The sequence below is a fragment of the Miniopterus schreibersii genome, assembly GCF_964146895.1.
Source record: "Miniopterus schreibersii genome assembly, chromosome: 3".
Lineage (NCBI taxonomy): Eukaryota > Metazoa > Chordata > Mammalia > Chiroptera > Miniopteridae > Miniopterus > Miniopterus schreibersii.
The window spans coordinates 58,213,760-58,229,563 of NC_138103.1; the positions used below are offsets into that span (position 1 = coordinate 58,213,760).

At 42.4% G+C, this 15,804-nt stretch overlaps 1 protein-coding gene across 15 annotated transcripts in view; it reads left to right on the forward strand.

Moving 5' to 3' along the window:
• MEF2C (myocyte enhancer factor 2C) overlaps positions 1 to 15,804 on the forward strand; it is a 156,546-nt gene that overhangs the window by 108,598 nt on the left and 32,144 nt on the right. For 10 of the 15 annotated variants that reach the window (XM_081133447.1, XM_081133440.1, XM_081133449.1 and 7 more), the window contains one exon: positions 11,531 to 11,674. In XM_081133447.1, coding sequence (XP_080989573.1) covers positions 11,531 to 11,674 — 144 coding nt within the window. Of the gene's footprint in view, positions 1 to 11,530; positions 11,675 to 11,733; positions 11,872 to 15,804 lie in introns of all 15 variants that reach the window. The other 5 variants (XM_081133451.1, XM_081133444.1, XM_081133450.1 and 2 more) reach the window with 2 other exon arrangements.

Genomic DNA, 15,804 nt, shown 5'->3' on the forward strand with positions numbered 1-15,804 from the left:
AATATGAAGTTGCTTGCAGAAAAAGAAAGAAGGGCATTGTAAGTGTACTGCTGGGCGTTTTGGAGATTTGGTCTAAGGGACTTCCTTAATGCCTGATGTGAGTGTGGCTAGAGATTTGTTCTCTGTCCAAAGTCCCAGGAGGATTTTACATCAAAGGAGACAAGTAATCAGAGGAAGGCTAGACACCAAGGCTGCTCGCCTTTGACAGACCTAGTAAACATTACTAATGCTGAAAAGAGAGAGAAGGGTCAGCAGTAAAGGAAGGGGGAAGCTTGGATCCCCACTAACTCTTGCTTAATCTCTCCCAGCGTCCTGAGTGTTATCAGGCTCTCCTTAGTGGTGTCCTCCTGCGGGAGTCCGTCCTGAAGACTGAACCAACGGGTTGCGACATTCTAGTGTCAGATACCCCACTAGCTGCCGAGCATAGTAAGCTCTCAGGAGACAGTTACTGTCTGTAGGGATCTCATAATCTAGAAATGAGATAAAAACAGGAATACAGAGAGCAACATTATGAAACAAACGTTAATTACAAAGGGGGGGGGCACAGAAAAGAGAGATGCATTAATTCCATTAACTCTAATTCACACCATTCTTTCCTTTTCTAATTTAAATTAATGTGTGAGGATAGGAGATGGTGGGGTCAGGCAGAGAGGTTGGTGAGGGTGAAAGCAGCTTAAACTCTGAGTCCAAATCTAAGCACTGCTCCCTGTGTTTCCAGCTCCCATTGTGATTCCTCTTTAAATACGAACCTCTGTCCCTGCAGCGCATTCCATTATTGTTTTATCAGCAACAACAATATTTATTGAGTGTCACCCACGTGCTGGCACATTCAAGTTGCTGTGGATATGGAGGTGAAACGAGGAAGCTTCTGCTCTGGTGGAGGTTTGTTCTGCACTGAGACTCTCGCCTCCCCTGGTGGCACGGTGGCTCTAACTCACACGCTGTTCTCACAGTCCCAGCAGTGCTCTGCCGTCCCGATACCTCGTTTTAACATTTCCGAGCAATGTGGCTGCTGAGCGGCATGCGCCACCATGGTTGTCGATACCTGTGTCTCGGTCGGCAGGCGCAGCAGTGCCCGCAGGAGCAGCCCCTGGGCCAGCCTTCAAGGGCAGACTCCGGGAGTACTGGGCGGGGAGGCCAGTGGAAGGGGTCCTCTCCCTTCTTTCCTGTCAAATCACAATGGAATAACCACAGCTTTTCTATTGAAAATTTCAATAGAGAACGGCTTAGAGGCACTCTTTGGAGACAGGCTGGTTTATTGGGAAGGGAGATTAATCTATTAGAAAAAAGGTTTGAATGTCAGGTGTTAAGGGGGAAGACATGGAGGATCCCATAAATAAAACCTGTGTCCACAGCCCACAGTTGGTCCTTGAAAATCTCTCTCTCTGCCAATTCCTAAATTAAGGAATAGAAAGTTGGTGAGTTATTCTCAGTGATACCCCAGTCTAAAATCTGTTATTATTGTATGTGGTCCTATGACGTAAGACATGGACACTACAGCAGCAGGAATGGATGACAGAGAAAGGGGTTTTCCCACCAGGCCAGGAGCCAGCCCCGGGGCAAGTGGGCCGGGGCCAGGCCTGCTGCACCTCCTGCCTCTCCCAGCCTCTCCCCAGCCTGGCTGAGGCCCGGGCTGGGACAGGGTGTTTGGAAAGGAAGCAACTTAACCTTCATCTGGGAGTCCCTGGCTTTCTTAGAAGTGAGGGTTTGGGTGCCATTTCTCAGGTATGATCATTGTTGTGATTTTAGTCAATCAGTCGCTAACCTCAAGTCTCTTTATTTTGTGTTGCCTTATCGAGTGTGCCGTGTACACGCTGCTTTTCAGATAAGCTAATGATAGACTACAGACCCCAGCTAACAGAGATTCTCCCAGGTACCTCAAAGGAAATGCCCTTGTTTCTGAATGGAAACCTAGAAAGAGAGGAGAGAATGCATAAAAGCATCTCTTACAGTTCTTCCGGTTCTCAGTAGGTTTATGCCCTCCTGCTGGTGACCAAGAGCACCAGTAGCCACGGAAGGAGCAGCCCATCGTGCCCAGGACCCTGAGCAGTTCTAAACGCAGAGAAGCCAACCATTTGCACCCCATGTACAATAGTCTGTCACCTCCCCTGTTCCCTCTCTTCCATAGGGATATCCTGTTGCCACAATCATGACGTGATTATGGAAATTGCTTTCACCTACCGGAACTTGGGCTCCTTGCATTTTGACTTAATAATCTTATTAAAACAAATAAACGATGCTGTCACCTTAGGAGACCACCCACTCTTTTCATTTAGTCTGTCACTGTTGAAAAGTTTGACTATCAGGTTTCTCTGCTTATTTAGTCAATGAACAGATGCTGAGAATTTATATTGAGCCCACGTGTATTAAGCAGCTCCTCTGTCATGAAGCCGAGACACCCATCCCCCAGGGAACTCACTATCTAGTGGTAAAGCGGGGATGTTAAAGATAAATTACAATATAAGATACCACATGTTATTTTTAAAGACACCAAAAGTCAAGGATTGTAAGTATATGGATAATGGAGTCCCCTAAGTGTTGAGGAGATTTCAAGAAAAGCTTCCTGGAGCAAGTGACGGAATTAGGTAGTAGATGTCCTGAGATGACTAAGATGTGTGTAGCAAAGAGGAACAGTAAACAGGGTTTTCCAGACAGGAATGGGTGTCGCATATCAAAACAGTGTTATTAAAGCACCTGCCTGACTTGGGAAACGGTGAGAAGTTCCCTCTGGGCAAAACCCAGAGTGCTGAGGAGGAGAGAGGCAAGGAGGCTGGAGAGGCAGGTGGAGGCCTGTGAAAACCAGCGGGCGAGGCTGTAGAGTGCCGGGTTCCTGGAGCAGTGCCACGGTTAGCTTTGCATTTCACTGAGGCCCTGCCCAAAGTAGGAAGGACCATTGGAAAGTGTGGGGTCAGGATGAGAGACCAAGTAGAAACGATAATGGTAGTTGAGTCAAGAGATAATGGAGTCAAGGGTGATTTCTGGGTTTCCAGTTGAACAACCAGGTTGTGATGGTTGCTAGAAAAGGAATGGGTGAAGGGTTCAGTTGGAGTCAAAAGAATAAGCGGGAAGGTAAATGATGTACTAGGGGAGACCATGGAAACCCTACAGAAATGAGGAAGCGTGGTGACTGAGAAAGGTAGTCCTGAGCTGACTGATATGTAAGGTAGTGCAGGCTGCTCCGATTTCTAGTAATTAACCAAGCATCGACCCAACTTGAATTAAAAGGCATTTACGACCAAATAAAAGCCTCCATGGAAACAAAAAAAATAATTTTAAAATAAATGATCAATGGCCCTGCCGGTGTGGCCCAGTTGGTTGGAGTGTCATACCCATGCAACAAAGTGCTGTGGGTCTGGCCTCGCCAGGGCGAGTAAAGAGGCAGCCAATCGCTTCTCACATCGATGTTGCACTCATGCTCTCCCCGCCCCTTGCCCTCTCTCTAAAATCAGTGAAAAACATCCTTGGGTGCGGATTTTAAAAAAAACAAACCATTAATGGTTTATAAAAGATGCTTCAACGTGTTATTTTTAAAGAATTTGTGGCCCAAGATTCTGCTTTTTTGTCCCTGTAACCTATTTGCAGGTAGAATACCATAGTCTGAAAAGGTTAGTTGGTGAAGTTATATTCATGTTTTATACTTTCAAAAACCCTGCTTCCTTATCTTCGTTAATTTACTGCTCTCCTCTCTTTCCCAGCCTTTGTTTAACTTAGAGTTTGGTCCTGTCTTTTCCTTCCTTATTTAAGGAATTTCTAACATTGTCTGTTCTTCACACCCACCTAGAGTTGATCCTGTTTTCTGGCTTTTTATTTTGCATTCTAGCCTTTATTTTCTGGACTTGATTTATAGGCATTATTGGGATTAACTGCGTATGTTAACATGCATTTCAGTCATTATATATGTTCCCTGTTTAGTATTTTACTTCAGATCTCTCCTGGAGTCACAATGTCAGGGAGCATTTCTTGGCTGAGTGTGCAGAACTTCTTCATCTCAGATCCCTTCTAGGCCAGCCTCATGGTGCATGCCTTACCCAGCTCCAGGAGTGGTGTGATGGAAAAATCCTCAGTGAAAACACCAAACCACTGACCTGTCAGGAAGGAGCCTGAATCACCTGATTGGCCTTAAAATCACCCTGATTTTCCATGAATTCTCCAGACTAAGGTTGGCCCAGAATCAGACCAATGTCAAAGCCCGAGAGAATGGTAGAGCAAGAGACCAGTGTCCAAGGCTGGGGGAAAATAATGAACTTTGCCCAAGAATTTTAAAACTTGCTTTTTCAAATTTATAGTATCTGACTCATTCACAAAAATTTCCCCCATGCTCTTACCTATAAGGTTTCTGATTTTTCTTATACATTCTGCCTAGACTACCCCTCCCCTTTTTTCTATGCTGAATTCTGTGCCTTCTCTCCTGCTACCCATTTCATCACTGAGATTATATGCTTATAGCTTTTGTCCCTAAAGATTTAATTAATGCTTAGTTTTTCTGACCTTCCATATTTAGACCAATACCCCAATTTTTAAAAGTATTCGGTGATACAAATATCCTGAGTTATAATCAGTTTCAAACATTATATAAATGATGCCTATCCTGCATTGCTTTCTAATTTTAAAACTGTGTACATTCCAAAAATAGTTTATAAAGTTACTTATAAAGAGTAAAATAACTGACTTTTAACATAATGTGAAATAATAACATAAAATGGTGAAAAAAATGACAGTTGCAAAAATACTACACTGAGACTACTCTTTCTCCTGCTAGGATCAGAACATTCTTCCCTGTTTCGTGCATCCATCCATTCAGTCTGTCGTTAATGCTGCAAGCATTTAGTCTGCCATGTGCCAGGACCTGTGCTAAATCCTGGTGATACAAGGTGACTAGTAAACAATCCCTCACCTCCAGGAGCTCACTCATGGGGGAAAACAAAACAAAACATGCGAACAAATGATCTTAACCACATATTGCATCCAGAGGACCGCAGACAACACCTGACACATAGGAGCACGTAGTAAATGTGTATCAGGAGGTCTGGATCCTGCCCTGGCCGGGTGGCTCAGTTGGTTGGAACATCATGCTGTGCACCAGGAGGCTGTGGGTTCGATTCCCAGTTCGGGCACGTACCCAGGTTGTGATTTTGATTCCCGTCAGGATGAGTTCGGGGGCAGCTGATCGATGTTTCTCTATCACATCGATGTTTCTCTCATTTTCTCTAAAATCAGTGAAAACATATCCTCAAGTGAGGATTTTTAAATAAAGGCCTGGATCCCCTCCCATCTCCACCTCCAAACAATCAGACAGGCTTGGTCCGGTGGCGAAGCCTCTGCACACGTTAGCATTGAAGTGGGAATGCGCCTTCTGTGCACCCGGCAGGCACTTACTGAGCACCCACAGCATGGCAGGCTCACTCCATCCTAAAGTGAATGAAGGAAGGTGATTTGTTCTTACCTCACAAGCTAGCAGAGGAAACAAACACATAACTAATAATGTGTGTTAAGGCTCTAATAGAAAAGTATACGATAAGTGAGTGCATGAATGAGGGAGAAATTAATCCAGCCCTGGTGAAAGGGAAGCCTACAGAGGAGAGATGTGTTAGCTCTGCCTGGAAGGAGGCCAGTGTGCGTCCAGGGAACAGATACTGGCGGGCTCATTCCAGAAGCCAGCTTGAGCAAGGACGTGAGGTGTGGAAGGCCACTTGCTTAAGCACCGTTATCCCTCCCCTTCTGGAAGAAATGAGGACGGGTGCGCCAGATGATCCGTGGTGGTCTCGTCCAGAATTAAAGTTCCAACAGTTTTAGGAACTGTCACCGTCTGATGTTTATATGAAGCAATTTGTGGCTCTTAGGAGACAGTGGGTGGATGTTTCTTTATGTTCCTCACATTGAAAGTCTTCACAGCTTTAATTAGTGTATTTTATTTTCATTATTTAAAGATGAAAAATTACTCAGTGAAAAAAATTTCAAGTCCAATATTAAGATTACCTTTTGAGGAAAGGAATAAAAATAAAAACAGAAACAATGAAACACTCCAGCTCTTCCCGGCCTTTCCCCAGGGGAAGTTCCTATCTAGTTAGAATGGGCACTAATAACCTACAGAAATACAATTTTAAGGTTTACATTTTCAATTTTTTATAATTTTCACAACAAATGAATAATTTTTTTGTAAAATTTAATTTCACACTCTGAACTAGATATGATTTGATTGTCTAATTAAACTCTACCTACTAATTGTACTTAATCTGCAGCGTTTTAATGTCTTTTCACTTCTCTCCTAAGAACAAAGAAGAACTATGGAGAACTAAGGAGAGACAGTGCAGACAGTGCTAACAGTTTTGATAATTAAAACCGATGGAGAAATTTCTTGGCCCCTGACTTTCCCCTAGCCTAAGTAATCTGTGCTAGAAATCACAAAAACACATACAATGTTACAGGTCAGTTCAGAGCTTTTTAGTTTGAATTTGTATTGCCCGCTTCTTTAAAAAAAAACAAATGCACAAAACAGCATCTGGATCACAGAAGGTTTTCGATAACTGTTTGCTGAATATGTTTTAAGTGAAATAAGTCATTGGACACAGTGCTGAGGGCAGGCACTCCCCAAATGCCGAAGGGCCTGGGAGCATCAGCACTGTGCCAGGACCTTCACACAGAGGCAGCCTGCTCTGCAACTGCATCTCCTAGTCCTGTGTGGATTTGCTGCTTTGTGAAGATTATTCAGGGTAAGGGCAGACGCTTATCTTTGTAAAGCCGTGAAAGACAAGCCCCAAAATGATTTAGTATCAGAGGACAGGAAACTACCTTTTTTAAGTTGATGTCTCTTTTTTTCTTCGCTTTTGTGTGAACATGACATTTATGCAACTAACAGAAATCATTCCTGCGTGTGTTCTCGACACACCAACCCTCTGAAGTAAGGACGGTGCTCGCTGTGCGAGGAAGGGTCGTTATTTGGGTTTTAAGAAAAATTTATGAGTATTTTGGGCATTTTTCCCAAAAGGATTTGGAATTTCTGCTGAACACTGGGTAGGTACAGAAAAAGAAAGGTGGTGAAAATATGCGGTTTTAAGGACTAAGACCGCAGACGCAGGAAGGAATTGAATGGTTGGAAGCTTCTAATCTGATGGCGGTTGTCTGGACAAAGCCGAATTTTGCCTAAATAGCAGTAGTGTAAATTATATACCTTCATTTCATTGAAAAAGGCCAGTAATCTAGTTATATCTTTTTTACTAACAAGAAATAATTAATAAGGGGAAACCAGTTTTAACTATCGTATACAGAAGACATTTTCTAGTTGATAGCATAATGCCTGCGACAAGAAATGAGCGCTCCATGTGGCATTCTTTTTCGTTTATATTCCTTTCAGTAATGAAGTAGAATCTGTTCCCTACATCTATTTCATCAGAATTTTTGAAGCACCTGTCACCTATCATCATCAGTTTATATGGATTTCAAGTTTTCCCGATGAACAAATGTAGTAACGCGGGGTCCATATGTCCACATGTCTGGGAGGGGAGAATCCACGTGGTTTTTGGCTTACCTGCCTGGAATCCCTTTCCCTTTTCTTGTTTGGAGTATGTCACCTTCTGTCAATCTAATTACTTCTCCAAGAAACGGCTGTTCTCAGCTCCCTGCATGACAATCACCGCCTTGTGGAAACATCCCAGAGGCCTCTGCAGTGAATTGATCTACCCCAGAAGTGTCAGTCTCCCGTGGCGAGCTGACTTCGCGCACAGGCTCACTCGGGGTTTACAGAGTTCCTGAGGAAAGAGTTGCTGTAGATCCATAGCAAGAAAGCCGGTGGTTTGGGTAGATCTCTTGCCTTACCCTGACATGCGGAATAAATCTTTCCAAAACATAGGCAGCTGAGAGACCCTTTTATAAACCCAGGACTTGTAGCCCCTGTAAGAGAATAATGATTTAAGTGCCTGCATTACCTGACCAATAACGTTTGTAAGTGATCAAAGAAGCTTTCAAAGGCCAGCAGCAGAGATTTTGATTTTACTAGAAAAAGGACCGAAGGGATAATGCTGATTTATCCATTTAGTAATCCCTTTAGTTTATACCCACTATTTATTACTGTGATAAAGACAGACTTGGCTGAATCTAACCGTATTCCTTTGTCATCATTAAGCAGCTGTAGATTTTTAATATAATAAAGGAAAGACAGCTCCTGCAGTTCCATGTTCACACTACAGCATTCAAGTTTATGCCATCGCTCCCATTTTCAGGGCTTTATAATTCCACGGTAATCATTTGTCCTTGGCAGAAATGTGTTCCACGAGCTCTCAGCTGAGGACAGTATTTTTGAACAAGTTTTTCAATGTTCTGGTTATGTGATTATGGGAATTTGGAACTCGATATTAATTTGCTTTTGGAGTTTGTGTTTGCATATCTCAAAATGCTCTTTTTTAAATGACACAATTTAACTTGAAATAAGACTATCATGTAAATGGTAGAGATATTTCATTACTTAAGTACTGGTGATACTCTGTATAAGGAAATGTAGTAAGATACAAGAAGAATTTATTGGGAGAAAATGAGCCACTTTCCCCCCTCATGCCCGTCACTACCTTTGCTTTGTGACTTTGAACCACCTGCTTTGTTTGCCTCATAGTTTACATAATTCTTCAGGTACCAAGTGAGCTGTGGATCAAATTGCTTTTCTCACTGGTAAACTGATGTGTTTTATCAACTCATAAGCATTCCCTCCCCATCTAAACTTTGACATCTAAGGAGTATCACTATTTTAGCCCTATTTTCATACTTAAAATTTTTCCACAGTAATTTTTTTTTTAATATGTCTTTATTGATTTCAGAGAGAGGAAGGGAGAGGGAGAGAGAGACAGAAACATCAATGATGAGAGAGTCATTGATCAGCTGCCTCCTGCACACCCCTTGCTCAGGACTGAGCTCGAAACCCGGGCATGTGCCTGGACCAGGAATTGAACCGCCTTCTCCTGGATCCTAGGTCGATGCTCAACCCCTGAGTCACGCCAGCCAGACTCCACAGCCTAATTTTTAAAATTTTCTACCTAATTTATTTCAGTGTTCAGTCTACTGCTATGGGTAGGGGAGAGCTCTCTTCTGCATCTGGCACTTCACCCATGTGAGAAAGCCTGGGCCGGAGGCCTGCACCATCATGCTTGGCCACACTGGGTTGAGACCTGGCATAAGGTGTCCCTAAAATCCTTATGGATGACTTGTGAGAGATAATGGGTTAATATTTGTGGAGATCTTTCAATAACATGTAATTGATGCTTGAATTTTTATAAGCAAACACAGTCTCTACCCCGAAAAGCTTCGTAAGAACATTTAGCACACATGTATGTGCCAGATGGATGGTAATGACAGTTGATAGGCCTCTCCTAACCCTTGCATTCTGCTGTCAAAAATCTGTACATCAAAACAACGATAATTTTTACGATCAGATTTATTGGATAAAAGATTCGGGTGCAGATTGAAAAATCTACTGTCTGAATAAGTCTTTAAATTAAAGGTTTATGTAAGAATATTCTTAACATGCCTTATAGGAATATAGGTAAAGTTTTAAAAATAGCAGATATTTTCTTGATCTTACATATTTTGCTCTATGTAAGTGAATTTTTATGAAAATATGTGGAGTACAACACAAGAACCTCAGGAATTATTGTTAAAAGCTCAAGGATATCTGGAGATAAAAGCAGAAACACACGATAATACAGCAAGTAGTTATCACCCAGAAAAAATGCTCTCGTGTTTGAGATAATGGTAGCCAAAGAGTTTAAAATGAAGAGAAGTAAGTTAGCTAAGAAAATTATTATTCTAATGTGTTGTGGAATGTATTCTGGGTGAAAATGATGGCTGTAGATTCACGATAGGGGGACAGGTGGCCCCACCAATTATAAATTCCCCAAGATTGTAAATGTATATTTTATCATCTTGTGTCAAAATATTCATTTTAATAGTCAAACGTTTTACCACATAATAAGCTGTAACCATATGTTTATTTGTTATATTATACCACTATAACATTAATAAATATTTACAGAGCCACAGTGTATCATAGATATATTAGAAATGGTAGCTCTCTTAGCCTGATTTTAAGTGAAAATCTTCAGTGCCTCGTAAACTAATTTTAAATAATGTTACTTTTCTTACACCTTGGTAAGAGCCAGGGAGTTTAAATTCTTAAGACTGACACCCCCTTTTAAACTCATGTTGTTTTATTTATTTTCCCCAATTGCATTAATTAAAGATGGAGTGTTATCTCAGCTTTGAATTCCTTAGGTTGATGTTGCAGTTTTTGCTTTATTTGTATGTGAATTCTCTCTTTAATAAAGATGAGCTCTGCTGAACTTCCCACTAATGAGAGACACTTAGGTACACAGCTCTTTATAACAATTTTGGTAGTACCAGGAAAATTCAGAATTGTTGCTTGTCTATTAGTAATTAACGTGGCAAGCTGTGTGATTAATCAGAAGTTTTATGATCTCTAAAAACATAACATTATCTCTCTACACAACATTCTCTCTCTAAATCAGATCACGTACAATTAAGTTGACAACCATCGGTTAAAAAAAAAAGGAAAGAAAAGAAACCTCAGGACTCCTGACTCATATTTTTTGTTACAGTCTTGCATTAGTATTTATCCTTCTGTGACAGCTGAGACTAGACCAGACCTACATTCAGGAGACAGGAGGTCCAAGATAAGGCTCTGACTTTCCGCTTTCATGTGTCAGGAGACAGGCTCAGGGTGATGCGACTCAGCCGGAACCGGAGGAGCGTTTGCCGGTTTGGTAGTAATTGACTTGGTTACCTATTTCCAGGGCTCTGGCTCCCTTACCGAGCTCATGATAAGGAAGCCCTAAACTCAGCCGTTTTGACTTTTCTTTCAGCCTGTGGGTAGGCGGGAAACTTCTCGGTATTGTCAGTTCCAATACAGATTTTCACATATGTAGACCTCTGACCAGACTGGACAGAGGTGATTCTCCTGGTGACCGCAGTGTCCGGACATTCTTGGTGCTTTGTGGTATCAGCTTGGTTCTCTTACTGCCTTTTGCTGCCAAGTGCTTGTCCAAAGGGGTGGCAGGACACCATGGGTGCCAACCATTACGTGAAACTAAGGATCTGTTTCCAACATTTCTGCTTTTGTCACAATCACAGATTCTGAAATAATTGTGTAATGTCCTGACTTCTGATTTTTCTGTGGGAAAACGGAGTGTTGTAATTTCCCACCTTCCCTGTATTCTTCTGTAATTGTCTCTCGCTCGATGTTTGGAGCATGTGTGAATTCCGCATCACAAAGCTTCAGCCCTCATACTGTCTTTGTCCAACTGACTGAACTAAGTTGCAAAAGGAATATTTCTCTTTCATTTTTTTTTAAACTAGTAATGAGTGTGTTGTTGAAATGACTCGGTTTCTTTCTATGATTTCTTTACCCTGATGTAATATAGCACGTGGAATAAACCACCTGAAATACCGGACAGCTTGAACTTCTGTAACAGCCCTGAATGTCTCTGACAGCCTTTGTCTAGGATTGAACTCTCCAAATTATGTGTTTCAGACATTGAGAAAGAAGGGCCTTAATGGCTGTGACAGCCCAGATCCCGATGCAGACGATTCAGTAGGTCACAGCCCTGAGTCTGAGGACAAGTACAGGAAAATTAATGAAGATATTGATCTAATGATCAGCAGGCAAAGATTGTGTGTAAGTACTCGGAACGCCTTTCATTTTTTTTATTCTTGGTATTTCTCTGAACCTGGCAGGCCTTGAACAAGAAGGAAAACAAAGGCTGTGAAAGCCCCGATCCCGACTCCTCTTATGCACTCACCCCACGCACTGAGGAAAAATACAAAAAAATTAATGAAGAATTTGATAATATGATCAAGAGTCATAAAATTCCTGTAAGTACCAAAGGTAGATGGCTGGTCTGCTGATAACTGCTGCAGTAACATACCTTAACCCTCTCAGTGATGGCTTGTCTAAGACACATTGGAAAGTCAAACCAACCGAACGGCCATCTCATCCCACGGCAGTCCACGTGGACAGCAGGCCCTAAGGGATGCCTAAATTACGTAATCTACCAAAGTTGCCATCGAGTTCATTCAGAGGTAGGACACTCACAGGAGGAAGAGAGAGAAAGATCTGTGCGACACACCCTGACTTACACAATCTCTTAAATACACAGTGCACACGGATCACAGTGCACAAGGAAGACAGGGCCCCCTTCTCAACAAGTTTAAGCACTTACTATAAAATACAGACATATACATTTTATTGAACTGAGACCACATACACGAGTGAAACTAGGCCTCTCATGTACACTGAGGGTCATCACCCAAATAAAAGCTTATTTCTGAACAAAGCTTCAGCCCCTCTCCCCAAACATGAAATTCAGCAACAGCACTGAAGGGTTAAAGCTATTGCTCGCTGCAGGGAAACAGACTGCATGAAAACCTAATGGTAAGATTTCAACATGTTTGTGTGCTGGGGTGATTTTAAAGCTTCATCAAAATATTCGCTTTGCCTATACCAACATTTTCCATGCTTTAACAATTGGCTAAGTTTTGTCTTAACCAAGTCAAAAAATTTCTAACAGTCAATCATATGCCTTGCCAGATATTTGAGAGAAATAACTCTGCATGTATTATTTTGTTTGCCCACAGAAAGAGGGGGAAAGTACATACCTTTTATTATATTCTGTCATCAGTCAAGTGATGTTAATTATGTGACATAAAGTGATGCAACTCAAGGCTCACACACTTTCTGAATAACCAGTGTTAGTGTCTGAGCCCTTCTTGTATACAAGCTCCTCACTAGGTAATTAATTCCTATCTCAAAAAAGTACAGTTTCTGTAATTTAGCCAAACTTCATCAACCTGAGCATTAGGAGAGACTGCAGTAAAAATATATGTCTCCATTATTACAAGTGCAGATATTTCGGGACAAAAGCTGTAGGCTGAATCTGCAGCTGCACCCACAAGATGAATGAATGCTTTACACATAGTAGGTGCACAGCCGCCTGTGTTGAATTAAACACTTTAAAACTTATTTAGAAAGTGTATGCCTCTTAAACTTTCAGTCTTCAGAAACGCATGTGTACTTCTTTGGTTAAGTGGAATAATGTCAGCAAGGAGCGTTTGTGGAATCGGAATTATTAATACACTGTATCGTGAAGGAAAGCTAAGTGCTGTAAATTCTTAAAGGTTCCATAAACTGAGTACTACATACAGAACATCCACAGTGGGCACTTTATCAAAGGGAATATTTCCTATCAGATGCTGCAATGCATACTTGCTATGCCCAGATGATAAAATACCCATTGGGATTTTATCTTGCCCAGAAGAAGGAAAGAAACAGCTCCTTTGGGCCAACTTTTTATTTCTTACGGCCTGAGTTTCTCTTGCTATACAATACTGGTTTAGAGTTGCTGGGCACAGAGGTTCGTGAATGTAAGGTTTCTAAGGTGAAGTGAATTATGTGTCTCAGATAGAAGGAATCCCCTGCACCGCTGGAGAAAGGGCAGCATCTGTAACACAGCCGATCACTCTCCAGGGCAGTGATCCTAAATGTGTGCGTCGCTTTCGCCCCAGGAGTTCTGGGAGAATGCCCGTATTTGCACATTGGATCACTTTTCCTGTGCTGTAGGGGGAAGGAGGTGTGACACATACCTAGATTCCCTCGCAGTATTTCATCCTGTCATGTAAAGAGTTCAAAATCAGGATACATGATTTCTTAAGAGGTGCAGCGGTGTGTGGGGGGGGATGAAAGACCACATTAGAGTTTATAGGCAGGGCCGTGAGAAGGAGCCACACAGCCCCTAGCCGTGCCTCCAGGTCTTCATTTCTTCAGTAAGTGCTTCAGTCTCCAGGATGAAAAGCCCAGTTTTCGCACATCGCTTTCAGTTGCTGGAAGTAAATTTTGTTGAAAGTTTCCACAGCTGCTAAAACATTTACAGCAGGGCAAGGACACTCTGCCCTTTGTGTGTGGAGAGTGTCTCCGCCTCTTTAAAAACATTACAAGACTGTTTTTCTATTTCAAAGACCCAGTTCGAAGAGTTTCCCTTGTAAAATAGAAAATTTAATATTGCGATCACCTGTTGGCACGATGTAATTTATGCCCATACTCCTCAACGACGTGAAATAGTTCACGGGTGACTCGGAGTCCTGTGGGCCGGCGCTGCCTCCTGCAGGGTCTGCCACGGTGCACGCGGGCCGCACAGCAGCGAAACACAGCTTCGGGCGAGGGACCGGGAGCTAGGGGCCGGGCTCGAGGAAGGAGGGGCGGTGGGTGCACACTGGCCCAGAGGAGTGGAAGTAGAGTTTGTCTTCTTCAGATAGGGGTCGAGGAAGGGGGGTCAGAAGGAAAAGCACTTGAGATTATTTATATGCAGAAGAAGACTGCTGGAAGGAAGGAAGAGATTGAACATACAGGTACAGGGGGGATAAAAAGGCAAAGCTCAGGAAGGAAGGATGGGCCTGGAACAGGCCTCAGCGCAGGTGGCCCCGGTGTAGCTAGGGGGCGGTGGGGACAGTGAAGCTGAGTGGGTGACCACCTGACCCCCTGTATTTTCTATACTGAATGTAGCTAGTCTATAGGTACGGGGGGAGCAGGTGCTTGAAAGAGAACTGAGAATGGAGGTGTAGACATTGTGGGGAGTTGGGGATAGAGAGGAAACGAGCAAGTACGTGCTCGAGTTGTCAGGCGGCCTTGAGGGAGTTTGGATACCAGCGACTGGAGGTCACTGGTCCTCAGAAAGTTGTGATTTTTTTTCTCTCTCTCTAGGCTAGTTTGCAGCAGACTGGTAATGGTTGATCAAAAGTTAAGGGTGTCATTAGCGGCCCCAAAAAAGGGATTCAGTTCAATCACTCACACTGAATAAAAGAGGGCTTATTAACTAAAAATATTTTATTAAAAATATTTGATTTGACTTTTTATTAGACTTTTCCTTTTGGTAAGTTTGAGAAAATAGTGGCTTTTGGATAAGAGTTCAGATACCTTTCTGACCACGATGACTCACTTCAGTCACCATGATCAGTTTGTTCAGGGACAGAAACTAAAAGCCTTTTAGCTGTTACGTCTGTATCTCTTAAAGCCGGGCCAGCGTCGCCGGCGCATGACCTGCGCAGTTGCACAGGGCCCTGCTCTCCTGGGGCCAAGCTTGGTGAAATGCTGCTCACCATCTAGAAATTCTTCATAATTTTTAACAAGGGTCCCCACTTTCATTTAGCCCTGGTCCTACAAATTATATGGCCAATCCTGCCTGCAGCCTTTTATTTAATCACCCCAAATTCCCTCTTCTTCCTCTCTTAAGTTTAAAATTTGGAGTCTGGCCCTGAGATCTCTGCAAGTTTGGAGTCTTTAACTACTTTTTGGCTTTCACTTTTTAAACAAATTTTTTTTAAATTTAAGTGCTTCTAAGTTCTCAAATTTTGAAAAGTCAAGAAGAAGGAGAATAACACCAATATCATATAAACATTTATACATTATGAGAGCCTTTGTTTTCCCTGAAGTGTTCAGCTCCGGTTGGTCTCTTTAGGGGTGCAGTCCCTTCATGCTCAGATCAGGCCGGGGCGGCTAAATGACTCACCTGGTTACGTGTCAATTTACTACACAACCTGGACTGCAACTGAAATTTCTGATATTAAGGCTGATGTTCTTTCTGATTCTCTGAGATATCTTCTCAGTGTGGTTATTTTCAAGCTTATAATTTGATTTCAAAATTATTTAGCCAGTTCCTGATACAAATAAGGAAGCAAAGCGAAAGACAGAGAAAATACCAAGGCTGTTAGCATATTTTATGACTTGTGAATCTTTGAAGCATACTTTGATATCAG